Consider the following 18333-nt stretch of genomic DNA (forward strand, 5'->3'; position numbering starts at 1 on the left):
GGACTAGACAGGCATTGTCCCCGGAAATTGAAGCCCTGTGAAGAGTAAGTCCGGCATTTCAGGAAGCTAAATCGTCCTCCCACTTCCGGCTTTGTTTGGTCCCCAAGCCAAGGTGTTACAATGCCTAGTGTAGATTGCACCAAGTAACTTCCCTGGTCATCGCCATCGCCAATTCCATCTCTGGTGGCCTTTGACCGTGGCCTGCACGTTAGCTTGACCAAAGGTTTGCTTTTGACAAAAGACCAATGGACCCCAGTGGTGGATGGGAGCACCACAGGAGTGCCGGTACAGAAAGGTAATCCTGACAACAACAACAACAACTGTGCCACATATTAAAACGACTGTATACTTACTTGACATGCCATATGTAATTCGCCCGCCGTAGAACCTAGTTAGGGTCAGGGTAAGTTACCTTAGAATAAGGGTTGGCGGCTAGGGTCAGTCACTCAATGTCAGTTATCTTTGGTCAGTCCGGGGGTACAGGGAGCAACCTAGTGAGAGACCCCCGTGTGAGTACCTCTATCGATGGGTCCCTTTCGTTGTAAAAAAGGTACTTTTGTTATGGTATGGAACTTGGATAATGACTTTCGGTCATAACTTGGTGATGGCGAGTGCGCAGACCGAGGTATCACGGATGCCAAGTGGAAGCTAGAGGTAGGCAGGACCTAGCTCTGGCTCCTGCGGTATGGGGACAGCCACTGCAGTGCCAAGGCTGGTGATTTTATAGTGTATGTATATACCTAGGTAGCATAGTGTAATCACATACAACTTGAATCGTTTGAAAGGGTTCGCTGAAAGGGTCCAGTGTGTAGTAGACGGCGCTTTGATGGGGCCAATGGGCTCCAAAGATGCTCGGTGGGTCTGTGTTACCCCACTATATGCAGGTACCAGCCAAATATGGCAGGCGCGGTTGGATGTCCTCTCCCTGGCGAAACGCAAGCGAGATCGCAATTTCACGGGACGACAAGTTCGCGAATTGTGACTTCATTGGTCGACTCTTTCCACCTTGATTTGCACTTCCAGCTCCTGCCCATCTCCGCGTCCTGTTCGAAGCTGTCCACCGCTCCAATCTTTGGTCAAATGAGCTTCTCCAGACCTGGCCTCACTTGATCTCGTCTGGCGATCTCTAGACAACACGACCGGGCGCCTGTTTGATAGACCTCTTTGCCTGTGGAGAGAGCACCGCCCTCACCTCATGAGGAAATCGATGGACGGCGAGTCTTGCGCGCTTCGGGAGTCGCTCTCGTCATCGAGTAATGCCTCTCGCATAATCGATCGACACCATTCCCCCCCTTTTTTCGGTCCTATTATGTACCGCATACCCGTACTTTCATCGGTTTCTATCTTGGGGTAACGAAACAACATTTCGTCTCCAGCCGGCCGACATGACTGAAGATCTAGATCCTCAACCTGCATCTTTCTGGAACGATTCCACAACATGGGGCACTGTGCAACACTCAACACCAACAAAACATATGTACCTCCACGCACTACCATCTTGTTGTACCAATAAACAGGCAGTGCCAGACTTTGAGACGCTTCGGCTTCTGTTGGCGTCGTAGGCTCCCGTCCCGTCAGTCCGTCACGGTCCCCAATGTCACACCACCAATCAATGTTACCCAGCGGTTCCGCTTCCCGACTAGAAAAGTTTAATCAAGCAAGTCGAAGTCCTGTCAAGTCACCCCAGTGCTCATTTCATGTAACGCCATGTCAGGTCCGAGAGAGGCTTCATTTCCACCCCGCGAGACGGCTTCAAATCGAAATGTTCGACTCTCTCGGCAGCGGCACGGCGGAGTCGTGTATCCACTTCGTGATCTCTTCTTCAATATCCAAATTTATGCTGAACCCCGGACCATTCATGGTTCCCCGGTCCCTCTGCTTGCTTCTGATTCAGAGCCTTGGAACCCCTATATACCCTCCGTCGCCACCGGTTTGATACGTTGAAGGTTGTCCAGATGATTTCTGACAGCATGTTGCACCATCTAATAGTAGCATCCTTCGTGGTGAGGACTATCGAGAAATCTCAGTTGTTACGCTGCAGTCTTGTTGTTTCTCCGATGAAATTGCTAACTCGGGCTAAAGTCACTAGTAGATCAGTCTATAGGAAAGTTCCTCTCTAGCAAGCAAAGTCACAGGAGTCTCTTAAGCCAAGTTGCCAGCTAGTTTTACATACTTTTTCGATATATACACAGCCAGAAACCTGAATGGGGACATTGACCGACTTCGGAATGACGTGCGTGTTGAGGCTCGAAACGGAAGGTCGAGTGTCCTTGCCTCTCTATGTCGCTCATCCAACATCGCAGTGTTTCCCTTCCTTCAGCATCCCGGCTAGCCATTGACGTCAAACGAGCCGTGTCCAAACAGCATCTCGAAACAAAACGACAATTTGCACATACGGTCACCCGATGGCAGGGCCAGAGGGATAATGCCCTCGAAGACCAGCGTCTTTTGGCTACGACTATCATGATAGCATCGTAAGCCTCATGGTCGGTCACATATACAGAGAAAGCTAACAAGAATGATTGTCATGCGATATGGTCTCGGTGGCGTCTCGAGTAAGTACCCTTCTTCCATCAAAGGCTTTGTCAACATCATGTAACTGATCTCACCGTCGAACACAGGAAAATCCAAGCAGCTATCATTGGGCATCGATGAAACCACATTTGTTTGACGATATACGAGACAGTTAATGACATCTTACAAGACCCCATTCACAAACGAACCCAACCACACCGACTCGAAACATTTCCCGCAACCGACCGGCATCGCCCGACTCTGGGCCCGGGGTAACCATCAGGCTTGAAAGGAAACATGTTTTCATGACAGGTGTAATTTAGCCCACGCTTGTCGAGATTTCGCCTTATGAGCACGAGAACCTCCGTCACAGAAGTCATCCACTTGAAATGCTGGAGAATCTTAGATTGCCCACGCAGTCATATACTTCCCTACGTGGAAAGAGACATCGAAACTGAAACACGGCTTTATCCATCACCTGGACCCTGCAGAGGATCCCGTCGTGGCTTGATACTGTCAACGGTCATCCTTCACGAGGAAATGGGAACGGGTAGGGCTGGGTAACGAGAAATGGCTTGACGAGTCGGGGTGTGAGTCTACGCCATTCAGTGGTGGGCGGCCTACATACAACCACATCAGGCTACGCGACGCTATTACGCTTTAGGCCATTCGAGAGCCAGACGACATCCAACATACGCGAGAATTCAACAGGGACACCATCGTCATTGGCCAGTTGCAACATCCAAGGTACACATGGTCCGTGCACGACCCAATAACCAACCTCCCATTGTATCATCGTCACCATCCATTGGCCTCCTTGGTTGCCTTATGCTGAGCCTCTTTCCTGCGCAACGAATGCGCAGCATCATCCTCAATCTGGCTTATGTCTCGTACCATGTCTGCTCCTCGAGATGGCGACCTCCCAACGCTTGGAATCATGGATGGAACCGTACTTGCACAACTGGGCGCTCGCTCAATTCCTCTTCATTACTCACTAGCAACCTGGGAAAAGAACACTGGTCCTCGTTGCTGCGGCTTGTCCTACTCCAAGATCGGAAGAGCCTCCCAACACTCTTCCTGCTTGTTATCTTCTTCACGCTTATTTACTGCTAGGCCCGCTATCACTTCGATCATAGATTCCCACGAGGCATCACGACTAGCGTTTCATCTGTCAAGCGTCACGCCCAAGTTGTCTCCAGCCCTTTCTTGACCCTGCATCACCGTCTACCCAGCCACTTGGAGTGTGTGGTTGCCTAAGCCGGCCATCGACGCGGAACCTGATAGAATACGTTCGACGAGAGTCGTGACCAACTTGAGCATATCAAGGTCCAACAAGACCCTCGCAAAGTCTACTCAAGGTCTGCTTGTGAGACATTTCTCATCCTTTCTCAATTCGAGTATGGGGACTAATATACCTCAGAGTGTCCCGCGTGGCTATTATTCCTGTGTATGAGACGGACAAGGACCCCCGAGACATCCCGACCACATCTGCCTCTCATGGCTTCATCTTCCGCAGATCCTAAGGCACACAATCTTGCCGCTGGCCCGTACAACTGTCCGGATTGTACCAAAGTCTTCGCCAGACCCTGTGATTTGAACAAACACAGCAAATCTCATACTCGGCCGTTCAAGTGCCTACATTCTGATTGCAAGTACGCCGACCTTGGCTGGCCAACACTAAAGGAACTAGAACGCCACAACAACGATAAACACGCTCCCAACCCGATTATCTACGCTTGCGAGTACGAAGGTTGTGACTACAAGTCCAAACGAGAATCGAACTGCAAACAACACATGGAGAAGGCCCATGGGTGGCTGTACACTCGGAGCAAATCCAATGGCAAACAGCCTGCGGATAGCTCTCCGGTAGCACCTGTTTACCGGCTAAAACCTGGACCGCATCCTGCCTCAGCATCTTCTACTCCACTTCTCAAGCAGTCATCCGATTTTCTGCCTGTCCCTAACTATCATCAGGACTTTACACTCTACCAGGATGACACCGACCACTCCGTCAGATTCGATGACGACGATGAGGATGCAAGTCACCACCACGATGCGCCTCAAGTCATCCCTTGGACATCGCCTGCTACCCGTCTACGGAGAAACGGAACCATGATCGAAAGATTTGATCAGACATATCACGGTTCCCAACCTCTCAGGATCAGTGATAATCCGGTTGACCCATCGCTCGCCAGTATTGAACCGCAAATCAGAACATCTGCGGCACCTCCATCCACCTCAGAAGCATGCGGCAATGGCGACACCAATATCTCGGAGACTTCGAGACAAACTCGATCGTCAAGAGGACCGTCAAGAAAGGCCGCAGACCGCCAACGTATCAGAAAATGGGATGCCAAAGGATCAAGAAAGAGGCTCAAGCCAGACGCTACAGAAATTCTCGGAGATGATGCAGAATTCACTGACAGCAATATGCCGTGTATCTTCCGCCATGCACACCCTCACCTTTACAACAGGGAGACCAGAAACAAGTCCGATCCGTGCCATACGACGCATCGAGACATCTCAACTCTAGCAAGACATCTACGCCGACCGGCACATCGCCTCGGTGTGGACCCCCGGATGATCTCATCATTTAAGATTGAAGACAACAATTACCCACACCCACGGGTTGGCCTTTGTCGCCGTTGCTGGCAGGCTTTCTTTGACCCCTTAGAATTCCGGAGTCATCTGGGTCTCAAATGCGAGAAGGTGTCTAAGGGGAAGCGGGAGAAGTGGCGTATCATGCACGACCTTTTCACGCCATTGGTCCGGCAGCATGGCGAGCAGAGCAGCCTCTTACAAAACCTTGATATGGCGGGACAAGAAAGCACAGCACACCGAACAAGAGGTTCGATCAACATGCCGAACAAAGCTGGAAATGATTTTCGCTTGGTCTTTGGTACTGTCGCTCCAACCAAGTACGGGACATCAGTTCCCTCCAGTTCTAGTCTTGAGAATGAGATACAAAAACTGAGAGAAGAAAATCGGCAGTTGAGGGAGTCACTATTAGCCCAAGGCCCTAAGGGGGGGTCAGTGCCAAGTACTGTTCAAAGCAGCGCTGTCCATAATGCATTCGAGATAGCATCCGGTTCCCGGCTAGCCTCTGCGCCTCGGATGCCCCATTCCAAGGATTCGAACTCAGACCAGGAGAGCCTAATAGGATACATGGATTCCCAATCCACGGATGTCGACCGCGACGGCTTGATGAGCGAGACACCGGAAACTTTTATGAGGCAGAACCCAGGACACAGCTTGCCCTCCCACACAACCGTCCACCACGTCCCAACAAGCCCATCCCCGCTACTGATCAACTCCTTCCAAGATGTATCCAACTTCAGCCAACCATCAGCTAACGTGTCCCTCTTCTCTGCCCGAAAGCAACCCACGTCACTCGCCGATTCCGCCTACGGCACCTGCACCGACCCAAGGCGAGGAAGTTTGGGCGAGCCCGGGCAGGCAGGATGCGCAGATATCTTGAGAGGTCCGCACAAGAGTTGGTTTGATAACTCAACCCAACAACGGCACGACGGCGGGTCATTGGCTCTGTTTGGCGATTACCAATTTGGTCACAACAACAACTCATCAGCGAACAACGAGAGCATCCACAACAATACGCCATCCTCATCCACTCCAAAGGTAGGGCCAAACATGACAGTTATTGCAACCCAGACGGCCCAGCAGCAGCCTCAGCAACAAGATTTTTCAGGGTGGTCCAACCCCAACCCTTTTGCCACGGCCTCAACCTCTCAGCCGTCTCATAACTTCTTTGAAGATGCGTCATTTGACTTCTTTATGGCAGCACCAACGGATTGTGGCGACGAACCTGATGGGTATAACCCGACTAGTTCCTCGCAGAATTTCATTTTTCCTTCGATGTGATTTTACGAGGTCATAGATGGTGTAGATTAATAGGGTTTGTCAAAGATTATCGAGGTGAAGAGTCTAGAGAGTAATTTCATGATACATGTCACGAACGTTGTTGAATGAAGGGTCGGCTCTCACTTCTCTTCTTCCCCCAAGGTTACTGGTGCATTTCGAAACCGGAAGTTGGATCTCCGGTATTCCTTTCTTCTTGGTTTCAAGCGGTTTGCTGATTTTCAGTGGGTTTTTTAATTGGAGGATTTCTTCGCAAGTCATCAGCGTATCAACTTTCTGGATGGATTTCCATCTACCTCTAAAATTCTCTGACGATCTTCTCCTCTTCATGGAAATGTTCTACTTCATTGCTATTCTCAAGGCATTTACATCACTCATTCCTATCATGCATCTGATGTGTGGGATATACGAGGGTTACGTAAAGTGTGCGATGAGATCATGACGTTCAGCACAGGTCTAACGGACACATAAAACTCCTGAGGCGTTGATAGAGGTTTTTTACAATCTAAGAAGGATCTAGTAGTATGTGGCTTCGTCATCATAGGGAAAGAGCAGTTGAGGTATACATAAAACACGCAACTTGGCTTGGAAATAAGTTCCGTTCCTACTTCTGCTGCTGCAATGTATAGATAAGCTCTTCAAGGAATGCCACTAAAGGGGGAGAGGGACAAATGAATTCGAATCGAAATCGACCAGTGTCTAACAAGCTTTTGATTTCCGGTTTAGAGCAGTTCGCCCAATAGGTCCAATGGTAGAAGAGTGTAGGTGGCAGCATATATTAAAGAGCGGAAAATGATATACAAGAAGAAGTACGAAATGTTAACTGGCCTATCTCAGCTTCTCAAGTGTTCCTTCACTTTCTTCCTCTATTAGACTTCACAGTCTCCTAATCGATGGCTAGGCAAGCATACGACATTCAAGTAAGTCAAGCCGAGAGTAGGTTTGTCTACGAATTCTAGTGAGGATAGAGATAACAAGTATATCTGCATGAGATCGGTTTGACATGTGGGGTTGCGGACGGTGAGGGAGTTTTACACAAAAATGATTCACAACGCTTTTTTTTGGGTACACCACCTGTCAGCCCAACATCATCACCTCTTTTAGTTTTGATCAAGAAAACCTGCCATATTTCATTGTATCCATTTTATGTACCGAAACCCACTTCGTTATATACCCGAACTTTCGAAAGCAAACTACACCAGCACCCCATCTACTCTATCTAGCACGTCTAGATAGAAAGCTGAGCAGTCTCCGCCTTGGACAAAGTCTCCTGGTACCTGCTCAACTTCTCAGCAACCTGACCATTGCAGTAATCCTCCACAATCCTGGGGCAGTTGCCAATGAACAAGGCAGGGTCAACAAGCCCGTCAATCTCGCCCCAAACAGGCTTGAAGAACTCGGACTTCTTGATGCGCTCCAGCAAGTCATTCTTGCCACCCTCCTGCTTGACCACGGCGCTAGCCTGGTGGGACAAGACCCGGATCTCCTCGTGGGCGTCCTGGCGGGAGACGCCGTGCTGGGCGAGCTTCATGAGGATGGACTCGGTGGCCATGAAGGGCAGCTCCTGGTCAATGTGGGCGCGGACGACGGAGGGGTAGACGACCAGGCCGTTGGTGACGTTGTCGAGCGCGAGCAGGATCGAGTCGGCCAGCAAAAACATCTCGGGGATGTCCATGCGGCGGATGGCCGAGTCGTCGAGCGTGCGCTCGAACCACTGCGCCTTGAAGGTGTTGCTGAAGTTGACGGGCAGGTTGGCCAGCTTGCGGGAGAGGGCGGCGATACGCTCGGAGCGCATGGGGTTGCGCTTGTACGCCATGGCCGAGCTGCCGATCTGCGACTTCTCAAAGGGTTCCTCCATCTCCTTGAGGTTGGCCAGGTGGCGGATGTCCGAGGCGATGCGCTCGGCGGTGGCGCCGATGGCGCACACGGCGTTGGCGACGCGGAGGTCGACCTTGCGGGTGTAGGTCTGCGTGGAGATGGGGTAGGTGGAGGGGAAGCCGGCCTTCTTGCAGAGGATCTTGTTGAGCTCGACGATCTTGTCGGCGTCACCCTCAAAGAGCTCGAGGAAGGTAGCCTGCGAGCCGGTGGTGCCCTGAGCGCCGCGGAACTGGAGGCGCTCGCGGACGGTCTCGATGTCCTCGAGGTCCATAACGAGCTCCTGGATCCACTGGCAGGCGCGCTTGCCGATGGTGATGAGCTGGGCGGGCTGGTAGTGGGTGAAGCCCAGGGTGGGGGTGTCCTTGTACTTGAGGGCGAACTCCTTGAGGTTCTGGATGACCTTGGCCAGCTTAGGGAGGATGAGGTCAAGAGCCTTCTGGATGAAGATCAAGTCGGCGTTGTCGGTGACTGTTTCAACTAGTCAGCATGGTTCGTTCCCAAAAGGGATTAGTAATATGCGTACCGTAGCAGCTGGTGGCCTGCGTGATGGGAGGACATGGTCAGCTCAGAGGTCTTCCCCGATTCAGGGAGAAATGTTATTCACTTACACCCAAGTGAATGTGGCCGGCAGCAGCGGGAGCATCCTCGCCATAGGCGTGGACGTGAGCCATGACATCGTGCTGTGTTGGTGAATTAGCAGAGATCTTTCGTCGTTTGCCTGTAGAGTAATTTTTTTCTTTCTTTTACTTACACGGAACTTGTTCTCGTACTCACGGGCGACGTCGAAGGCCTTGTCGCTCACAGTAACGTGCTCGCGCATCTGTTGAATGGCCTCATCGGGAATGTTGAGACCCAACTCCTTCTCGGCCTCGGCCAGCCAGACCCAGAGTTGACGCCAGGTGGAGGCACGGGTGCGAGCCGAGAAGATGGACATCATCTCCTGGGACGCATACCTCGTGGCGAGGGGGGTCTTTGAGTGGCATAGTGAGTTAGCTTGGTGTCACCTGGGTTGAATAAAACTGACATAGGCCTAGGCGAGTAGAATGTTCAGGATCTCATGGGTAAGGGCTAGATCAGACGTCGTGGTTGTGTCGAGTAGGGACAAGGCCAAAGTGAGGGTATCGCGGGGTCGAAATCAACGCATGGAAGTCTTTTCCGGTTATTTTTACCTGGTACTTGTCGTAGCTGGACATTTTGGCCTGTTATGAGTGTAAGCACTGGTCCTGTTTTCTATATCTTGCAAAGCAATGCTCACCGGGCTCTCTCTTCTTGTCGAGATATCCTGAAATGAGGAAGATGGAGGGGTAATTCAATGTTTTGAAGTGGGAGGAGTCGATGATCTGATGTCACTTATAAAAATTTCATTCACCAATCACTGCAGCTCAATCGGGGGACCCCTTTGGTCGCCCTGCAGCGGCCCCCAGGACAGCCCCATAACGTCCACCCTGCAGCAGAGGAGTCATTGCCCGTAGCCGCTCCCTCTTCCTCCGGGTCGTAGGCCATTGGCCCCGCAAAATTCCGTGCTGTATGCCGAACATCGGCCCCGGACAGCGTCCGTGTCCCGGTCCACGAAAATACCAGACACGGTACGAGGGGACAGCCGATCATCCCAGGTGCAACCCATTCTCGACCCCTCTGACCTGCAAGCAGGGGGAGCGGCTCAGGACGAACATATACTATCCTTTCCTGTGGACTTGTCAATGTGTCTAAACCGCTCTTCCGCGAGTGTTGCCCTCTCTCACTGTCCCGTCGCGCCAAATTCACGCCCTTCCCGAGTTTGTCTCGACAGACTGCATGCCCTCCGGCTCGCGCAATGCTCACTCTGTTCCCTCTTTTCATTGGGTCCGTTAATGCTGAGAAGGCAGCGGATCGCCCATGATGACGACCTTTGACCCCATTGCCACCATCATCCTCATTTGGGTTCCCCTTTTTGTCCGAAAAACCGCCACGGTGACCGAAAAAGACTCGTATGTCTGGTTACCATATTATATTCGCAAAGTAGCAGAGCAGTTCATTTATACGATCAAACTGACGTGCAGGCATGAGAGAACGTGCTTTGTATGCAGCAATAGGATCAGCTCAAGGCTCATGGGTTTGACGTTAGCGCTCATATACCCACGCCGGCAGGTCAGCAGTCTGAAAAAGGGAGAGACTTTGGGAATCGATACATGCGCTTGGGCTTGAGATAGAGCCACATCCCGACTACAGGCCAGGGATGTCAAGAATAACACGGCCATGGAGGGTTCTTCGAGGGAAAGAAGAGATGATACAACATATGGGTAGAGTCGCGTACCTGATGCATGGCACGTTAACACCGCAGAAAGGGGTGATGGTGTTATGCTGTATCGCTTGGGCTGTGAAAGTTTCCGCATCGAGCGACCACCTCAGCTACTACAACAGCCATCTATGATCTGATGGAGAGCGATGGGGTCATTTTCAGCTTAGCGACAGTCACACAGCCAGAGTTTGGGTCCTGGATGACGACGACAGCTGGCCTTCCTGGTTTTCTGGCGGACAGTCCCATGGTCGACGGAGATTGTGCCATGCAATTAATGTATGCATCGTGGATGGTTGCAGAGACGAGGTTGAGGCGCTCAAGGTGCCCCTGTGCATGAGACATCGATGTATTTCTCGTCATTTCGAAATGCGCCTCACACAGCATCCTGGCTGGGGGAGAAGTTGAATCTGAGAAAGGAAGGAACCTAAGAAGGTGAAAGCTTCCCTTTCCAGCCCGACACACCAGCCTACCTAGAGGTACCTACCCAATCTGGCATCTCGGAGGTTAGAGTAGCTCTTACCGACACTGGTAGAGGTAGCGCAGGCATCAGCTTCGTGATCCAGAGGGGGCTATCGGGGGGGAACGGCAAGCGCGGAGAAATTTGCTCGTCACTTCCTGCAATACCTCAAGGCCTTTCCCTCCTTTCACAAACCCTTCCTCGACTCGGGATAAACTGAATTTGCTACAAGACCGCCGAGTGAACAGTGTCGAGATCTTCTCTTGCTGGCCCCAAACTGAGGACGCGGAACGTATGAGGCAGCCAACGTCCCATCTCATGACTCCAGGAACCAAATTGTGGTAACGTTCAGCGGATGCTTCAATCACCTTCGTTTACAGTCCCTTCGTCGCAAAGACACGGCAGGTTTCCACAAAGCTGACGTTTTCCTCGTCTTGTTGTTGCAATCACGTTTGCTAACCGACTTTTCGCAGAGCATGGTTGTCGGTTCCTCTGCCGCTGCTCCATCAATACACCAATTCAGCCGAAACTCAGATATTGACAACGCTCCGGTATCCCAGCGCGACATCCTTTCCCATTCGGCCTATTTGTGTATTTTGCCGCACCATCACCTCTTTTGGGGGTTATTTCCAGTTTGCCCCTAGCAATGAAGTCTCCCTGGCACTCGAAGACCCCAGATCTACCGTTCGGCAAGCGACTGGAATATCAGCCGGCCATGAGGCTGATCCCCCGCAAATTCCACCTTGCAAGAGAACAAACATTCATAGAGCTTTTCCCATTTGAGTCAAGGGAACATCGATACATCTCCGGATTAAAGGTCTCCTTGACCATCTTCAAGTGAGTGCCATGGTCCTACTCGGGGATCATCTTTGCTATAACCACCGAATACCCACGGATACCTTCATATTGCCTCGGCCGGGTTCTCGAATTACTTACGCCGTGGCGCCGTGTATCGTTCCCGAAGTACAATTCTTTGTACCTCCTCTTCAATTCCGACGTTGTGGCGGCGGTTGTGACGTCCGACTCGGTATCACCATGCTTGCCTACCTCTGCAATGGAACCTCAACATCCGTGAGCTTCTTGGTACCTTCTCTTCTCAAATATGTACAAACACACTGGGTGGCGCACCCGCGGAAACAGGAGCTTGTCACACAAATGACATGTTCACCGAAAGGAGCAGCAGCTCGACAGCTCGTTCTTCCAGAATGGCGGATATTCTTAACCTCGTCGGCTACCGGCAGGAACTCTTCGCGGGATAGAGCCGGGGTCCCAGTCTTCCTCGTTCCGAGGCTGCATTTTGTACGAGTCGGGTTCCAACTACACATCATCTTCAAGCACTGTGACCCCATGTTACGAGCACCCAACATGCCTACCGCTGCTGCAGCGAGAGAAACGAAGCAAGGCAAGATCCCACAACTGCAAAGGCATGGCTAACAGTGGGAGGGACGATAACTTGTACATGGCAACCTTGTGATTGTATACTCTATTAATGTCACCTCTCCCAGAGACATGGCATCGTTGGTCTTCCTTTATGTTGTTCCCCACCCTTCCATGCAATCTTAATGTTGACTCGATCTGCAACATTACCGCATGTACTTGCGATATATTTTGTCTTTCCACTCGATAAATCAAGGCCGGCCAGTAGTCCTTGTTCCCATACTTTACGAGGCCTGGTTCTTCTTTTTCATCACCAATTTGCACATCCTGTGGCTCGTCTGTTTACTTTCACTTTTGGTCTTTATCGTACTGGCACATAGCCACTGGATGCCATACCCGCCGGTGGTTATCGTCCTCTGACCGGTTACAACGATGAAGCTGTCTTCCGCTCTCTTAGCCGCTTCGCTTGGCTTGACGTTTGCCCATGACACCAGCGGTGGCCAGCATGTGCCAAAGGCTCTGGGAGGCAGGAACTTTCTGTCCGAATTAAAGGCTCTTCGTTCGGGACCTATGCACGCAGCTACTCCTTTGAGTGAGAGAGCGCCAACACCCAAGCAGAAATCTGGCCCGCGCAAGCGAGATGCGGACGATCAACAATGCGGGCCAGGACTTGGGAGTTGTGCAGCTGGAAAGTGCTGCTCCTTTGAAGGGTTTGACTACTCTCCTTGCTTCAAGCTGATGGGTATGAGTACTGACATCCCCCTGATAGATGGTGTGGAGTGGGTGAGGACTATTGCACTGCTCCCGATTGCCAAATAAACTATGGCCCGGGATGCGATGGGGTATGAATTGATCCCGCAAACTATAACCACAAAGATTTCACTAACAGCCGGCATAGAACCAAAAGCCTTCCGGGCCGGACACATCAGGAGTTGCGAGGCCCAAAGTGGGCAAAGTCCTCTATGGTGGAGGGGGGATCTACGACTGTGTTATCGACGGAGGAATTGCGTTGACATTCGATGATGGGCCATACCTCTACACTAACGATCTACTCGACAAGTTGAAGGTTGGAACCCCCTCACTTGATCACGGAGGATAACGGCTGACGTTGGATACAGAGCTATGGAGCCAAGGCCACCTTTTTCATTACGGGTAACAATATCGGTAAAGGAATGATCAATGACCCAAGTACTCCCTATCCGGCGATTATCAGGGTAATAACTTATCCTCAAAGACTCTGTGGCCCACTCTTTACTGACTTCCTTCATAGAGAATGCATGCAGAGGGCCACCAAATTGCCAGCCATACTTGGTCCCACGAGAATGCCAGTCAGTTGACTAACACTCAAATGACGAACCAGATGGTGTGGAACGAGATTGCATTTAACTCCATCCTTGGTTTCTTTCCAACGTATATGAGGTACGTTTGAACGTATTCTCGACTATACCCTCACTTCTAACTCTCGATTAGGCCCCCTTATTCGATCTGCGGGAAGAACTGCCAAAACGTCTTGTCAACACTCGGCTACCATGCCATTTACTTCGATCTTGACACTGAGGGCTATCTGCACGACGACGCGAGACAGATCCAAACTAGCAAGAACATCTGGGATAAGGCAGTTAAGAATTCCAATCCGGCTTACGACAGCTTCCTTCAGATCGAACACGACATTCATGTACAGACGGTCTACAACTTGACTGACTACATCTTAACTTCACTTTTTTCCAAGGGATACAGGGCGGTAACAGTAGGAGAGTGTCTGGGCGACCCGGCAGAAAACTGGTACCGTACTGGACCAGCCGTTCCGTCGCTTAGCTCTACCTCGTCGTCGGTAAGAACTACTACATCAACCACCAGCATCAAGTCCTCGAGCACTTCCACCAGCATTCGTACCACAACGAGATCCACAGTCCTTGCAACTAGCACAAGCACAAGCACAAGCATTAGAACACGATCCACTGGCGTCCTTGTTCCACCAACTACGAGCACTTCCACTACTAGCACAAGCATTCGCACGAGATCTACCGTTCTAGTTATTCCAACCATGAGCACAAGCACATCTAGCACTCGTTCTACAATAAGTAAGGCATTTCCCCCGCCCTGCCGGCCTCTCCTAGCCCCTTCCATCATCCATCTCTTGATACCGTGAGCTCTCGCTCGCCAAACCCAATTTTTTTTCGAGGGGGGGCAGGGTTAGCAACTGTGGTATTACCCTTCCCTTCTTTCCCTTCTACCGTCTGTCTCTCATGAACCATCATATTGATGATCTTCTCCCAACAAATTTAGCCAGAATAACACATTTATGGCTAGGTGTATGGAAATTGCTGAGCTGACCAACTTGACTTCTTTTTCTGTTACATCAGTAACAAAACCAACAACAATAGCAACCACATCTGCGAACCCACCAACGGGCGGCGGCGGCGACTTAACCATCAGCATCAACGGCGAGTGTGGCCCCGAATTTGGCCAGACGTGCTTGGGAAGTAGGTTTGGGGAGTGCTGCGGGTCGGCAGGGAGATGTGGCTCCGGGTTGTTGTACTGCTGGGCACAAGTTGGGTGCCAGGTTGGATATGGGAACTGTTTGATGGGTTCCGTTGAGGGGACGGGAGAAAAGGCGGAGGAGAGATAATGGAGTGGTGGATGTAATGAGAATTCGGGTGTTGGATGTTGGGTTGTCATTTAGGTGTCTTGAGGGTGTAAATCTGGATCCTTCACTCTCTGTCAGTTTCAGTGCCCAAGTATTTCGGTTATTGTTTAAACGGATAGGTGTCTCGGGTGGATATCAGTCTTTTCTGGCTTTTGGCGTCAAGGAGAGATCTGAAACATCTTTCTTGCGTAAAGACAGAGACGCCATCACCGTGGGAAAACTTTGCATCTGGCAAACGGACATGTTTCCACGGTAAGACAATTCATACATTTCATACACGTCAGCTTTGACAAATGGCATCACATTTCACACGAAAAGCATATCAGGAACGGAGAAGAATTGTGTAGCGGCGTTTGACCCATTCGGGTTCTTTGGGACACCATCTTTTGTGGTGTCCCAGCCAAAAAAATCTTTTGATTTTGTTATTCAAGATGGCGTACGCCAGAGGCGTGACGGAACGAATTTAAAAGGACCAAGGTATTGGTATAGTGGTAGAGAGGACATAAAGGCAAGTTGGTATCGCCTGAATAGATCCCAATAAAAATAAAATAGGACAAATTTGACATCGTTGCTCCACTCCTCCTCCGTGCCGCGCGCGCTCGCTCCAAGGAACGTGAGGTGCTTTCCTTTCCTTTCAGGAGAAGAAAAGAAAAGGGCCCGTTGAGCTCCCCTTGTTTGTTTCACCTCGTCACACTGGAGCAACGATGCTTTGCTTATAGCTTCTTCCTCAAGAAGAGAAAGAAAACTTAAGCGGAAGCAGCGGCGGCCTTGGCAGCGTCAGCAACCTCTTCAGCAGCGTTGAGCGCCTCCCGCTCCTGCTCGAGCGCAACGCTCTCAAGAAGCTGGTTGATGACACCCTTCTTCTCGTCGGAGGCCTGGGCGCGGAGCTCAGCGACGGCATCGGCGATGCCAAGCTGCTCGTCTGTCCAGAGGGGAGCCACGGGCTCGGCTTCGGCCTCGCCAACGCCGATGAAGCCGCCCTCGGCGGCCCAGTCGCTGGTGCGCTTGATGCCGAGCTCAGTCCAGATGGAGTCGAGAGCGGCGACGAGGTGGTCACGGAACTGCTTGGTGTGGCCCGGGGTAGGGGTGATGCGCAGACGCTCCTGGCCGACGGGGACGGTGGGGTAGTTGATGCTCTGGACGTAGATCTGGTGGTCGTTGAGGAGCTTGTCCGAGGCCTTCTTGGCCAGCTCGGCGTTGCCGACGAGGATGGGGATGATGTGGCTGGGGTTGGGGATGACGGGGATATCACGGTCCGCGAGGGCCTCCTTGACGGCGCGGGTGTGCAGCTGCTGGAGGCGGCGGTCACCGTCGTAGCTCATCTGGTATTCGATGGCGGCGCGGGCACCGGCCATGACGGCGGGCGGGAGGGTGGTGGTGAAGATAAAGCCGGGGGCGAGCGAGCGGATGGTGTCAACCAGCTTGGCGCTGCCGGCAATGTAGCCACCGACACAGCCATAGGCCTTGCCCAGGGTTCCCGAGTAGATATCAATGCGATCGGCGATGGTTCCCTTGGTCTCGCCGCGCTGGTGAGCCTCCCAGTCGAGGTGCTCAGCGACACCAGCACCGTGTGGGCCGTACATGCCGACGGCGTGGACTTCATCGTTAAAGGTGATGGCACCGTACTTCTCCGCCAGGTCACAGAACTTCTCAATGGGACCGATGGATCCGCACATGCTGTACACTGACTCGAAGGCGATGATCTTGGGAATATGTAGCGGCAGGGCAGCCAGCTTCTTCTCCAGATCCTCGACATCGTTGTGCTTGAAGATAATCTTTTTCGCGCCAGAGTGACGGATACCCTGGATCATGGAGGCGTGGTTAAGACTGTCGGAGAGAATCACACAGTCGGGGAGTTTGCTACCGAGGGTAGCCAGCGTCGCGTCGTTGGCGACGTAGCACGAGCTGAAGACGAGCGCAGCATCCGTAGCATGGAGCTTAGCCAGACTATTTTCGAGTTCGACAGCATGCTTGTTGTGACCCGAGATGTTTCTTGTACCACCAGCACCGGCGCCGTACTCATCGAGGGTAGTGTGCATGGCCTCAAGGACGTGCTTGTTGCGGCCCATGCCGAGGTAGTCGTTGGCGCACCAAACTGCGACCTTCTCCTCCTTGGTGGCCATGTGGGCACGGGGGAAGTCCTTGGCCAGGCGGTTGATGTTGTTGAAGTAGCGGTACGACTTGTCCTTGTGCTTCTTCTCCAGCTCGTTCTCGTAGAACTTCTCATAGTTGAACTTGGTGCCAAAGTTGCCCGAAACAGTGCAGGCAGCCGGCGACGGGTTCGCGGCGGTGGCGGTCGTAGGCTTCACGGGAGGATGGGGAGGAAGACCGGCTGCGAAGAGTAGAGCAAAGTCAACATACTGTAGCACGGCAAAACACAGGAACTGCGCAACTCACCCTTCTGGCCGGTGAAGACACCCTCGACAGCCTGCGCTTCACGGGGACGGCCGGTGTGCAGCTTGGCCTTGTGAACGAAGGAAGCAGGAGCAGCGCTGGCGCGGCCTCCAGTGCGAGCAGACTGAACAGCCATAGCCTTGCCCATGACGGGGCAGCGGTGGGCGAGGACCTGCAGCTTGGAAATGGCGCCGCCGCAAGGAGAAGCGGCAGGGCGCGCGGCGGTAGTCATGGCGCGGAGGCTGGAAGCCGTGGCCTTCTTCATGAAGGGGCACACGGCCTTGGACTGGCGAAGAACGGAGTCCATGATGGGCGTGGTGTTTGGCGATGGCAACTGGTGTCGTCGTCTAGGAGGATCCGCAAAGCCGTTTGAGAATCAACTTTCGGGGATGTACGGGCGTGGAGTGGAAAGGTTTGGGGAAAAAAAGGAAGAGAAGGAGGAAGGAGATGTTCTTCGGGGGAAAAAAAAGCTGAGGCAAAAAGATAGGTGGGCACAGCGGTCGACAACTTTCCATGGCTCGGCGAGCCTCCGTCGTAGACCAGTACACTACTGGAATTGACCAACCAGTCAGCTCCCAGGGGGCACTGTAAGCGGGGGGGTCTTGTTCGACGGTCCCTGCGGACGCATGTGGATCTGTCCGGCTCTTCTGGATGGATGGATAGGTATCTGGCCGGACCGGATCAGCGAGTCCCGGATCGTTCGAGGTTTGTGCACTTGTACACTCCATACATATTTTCATCTTGCTCTTTTCCGATCTTATGACCCCAACCCAGAACTTGTCCCTTTTTGGGGTTTTGTTCCTCTTCTTCTTCTGTGACTTCTTCTTTTGCGACTTCTTCTTTTGCGACTTTCAATGTGATTACTACATACACATACCACCGCCTAATTCTTTACCCGAACCCAGTGGCGTA

General features: G+C 52.1%; 5 protein-coding genes and 1 non-coding gene across 6 annotated transcripts; 3 read left to right on the forward strand and 3 right to left on the reverse strand.

Annotated features, from left to right (window-relative positions):
* Positions 1-953: 953 nt before the first annotated feature.
* On the reverse strand, positions 954-2794 carry NCU16643 (hypothetical protein; the record flags this gene model as incomplete). Its single annotated transcript, XM_011395730.1, has 5 exons — positions 954-1053; positions 1316-1547; positions 2035-2076; positions 2397-2452; positions 2724-2794. The coding sequence occupies 5 exons, from the start codon at positions 2792-2794 to the stop codon at positions 954-956; spliced, it is 501 nt and encodes a 166-aa protein (XP_011394032.1).
* NCU06186 (hypothetical protein) lies at positions 2006-7040 on the forward strand. Its single transcript, XM_957905.3, has 3 exons — positions 2006-2555; positions 2622-3872; positions 3935-7040. Exon 3 carries the CDS (start codon positions 3964-3966, stop codon positions 6391-6393), a length of 2430 nt encoding a protein of 809 aa, XP_962998.2. The 5' UTR covers positions 2006-2555; positions 2622-3872; positions 3935-3963; the 3' UTR covers positions 6394-7040.
* Positions 7041-7315: 275 nt separating this feature from the next.
* ad-4 (adenine-4) lies at positions 7316-9605 on the reverse strand. The gene is made up of 6 exons (XM_957906.3): positions 9524-9605; positions 9438-9467; positions 9020-9238; positions 8877-8948; positions 8792-8807; positions 7316-8736 (listed from the first exon to the last, which is right to left on the reverse strand). Exons 2-6 carry the CDS (start codon positions 9459-9461, stop codon positions 7619-7621), a joined length of 1449 nt encoding a protein of 482 aa, XP_962999.3. The 5' UTR covers positions 9462-9467; positions 9524-9605; the 3' UTR covers positions 7316-7618.
* Positions 9606-9925: 320 nt separating this feature from the next.
* On the forward strand, positions 9926-10835 carry NCU14109. Its single transcript, XR_897850.1, has 2 exons — positions 9926-10328; positions 10562-10835. It is a non-coding gene; the product is annotated as a ncrg37 (non-coding RNA).
* Positions 10836-11807: 972 nt separating this feature from the next.
* NCU10651 (chitin binding protein) lies at positions 11808-14303 on the forward strand (the record flags this gene model as incomplete). Its single annotated transcript, XM_001728165.2, has 7 exons — positions 11808-13090; positions 13150-13222; positions 13279-13446; positions 13499-13594; positions 13651-13799; positions 13851-14211; positions 14238-14303. The coding sequence occupies exons 1-7, from the start codon at positions 12813-12815 to the stop codon at positions 14301-14303; spliced, it is 1191 nt and encodes a 396-aa protein (XP_001728217.2). The 5' UTR covers positions 11808-12812.
* A 972-nt stretch (positions 14304-15275) lies between these two features.
* On the reverse strand, positions 15276-18033 carry NCU06189 (5-aminolevulinate synthase). Its single transcript, XM_957908.3, has 2 exons — positions 17425-18033; positions 15276-17359 (listed from the first exon to the last, which is right to left on the reverse strand). The coding sequence occupies exons 1-2, from the start codon at positions 17726-17728 to the stop codon at positions 15774-15776; spliced, it is 1890 nt and encodes a 629-aa protein (XP_963001.2). The 5' UTR covers positions 17729-18033; the 3' UTR covers positions 15276-15773.
* Positions 18034-18333: the final 300 nt, after the last annotated feature.

Source organism: Neurospora crassa, linkage group III (genome assembly GCF_000182925.2).
Source record: "Neurospora crassa OR74A linkage group III, whole genome shotgun sequence".
NCBI classification, from domain to species: Eukaryota; Fungi; Ascomycota; class Sordariomycetes; order Sordariales; family Sordariaceae; genus Neurospora; species Neurospora crassa.

What these genes read in the sequence shown, in the direction of transcription:
- NCU06186 (XM_957905.3), top strand. Translation starts at nt 3,964, where the DNA reads ATGAGACGGACAAGGACCCCCGAGACATCCCGACCACATCTGCCTCTC.
- ad-4 (XM_957906.3), bottom strand. Translation starts at nt 9,461, where the DNA reads ATGTCCAGCTACGACAAGTACCAG. An exon ending in CCAGCTACGACAAGTACCAG is followed by an intron (nt 9,239 to 9,437) that starts GTAAAAATAACC and finishes TGCCACTCAAAG; the next exon opens with ACCCCCCTCGCCACGAGGTA. An exon ending in AGTACGAGAACAAGTTCCGT is followed by an intron (nt 8,949 to 9,019) that starts GTAAGTAAAAGA and finishes TCACCAACACAG; the next exon opens with CACGATGTCATGGCTCACGT.
- NCU06189 (XM_957908.3), bottom strand. Translation starts at nt 17,728, where the DNA reads ATGGACTCCGTTCTTCGCCAGTCCAAGGCCGTGTGCCCCTTCATGAAG. An exon ending in TGTCTTCACCGGCCAGAAGG is followed by an intron (nt 17,360 to 17,424) that starts GTGAGTTGCGCA and finishes TACTCTTCGCAG; the next exon opens with CCGGTCTTCCTCCCCATCCT.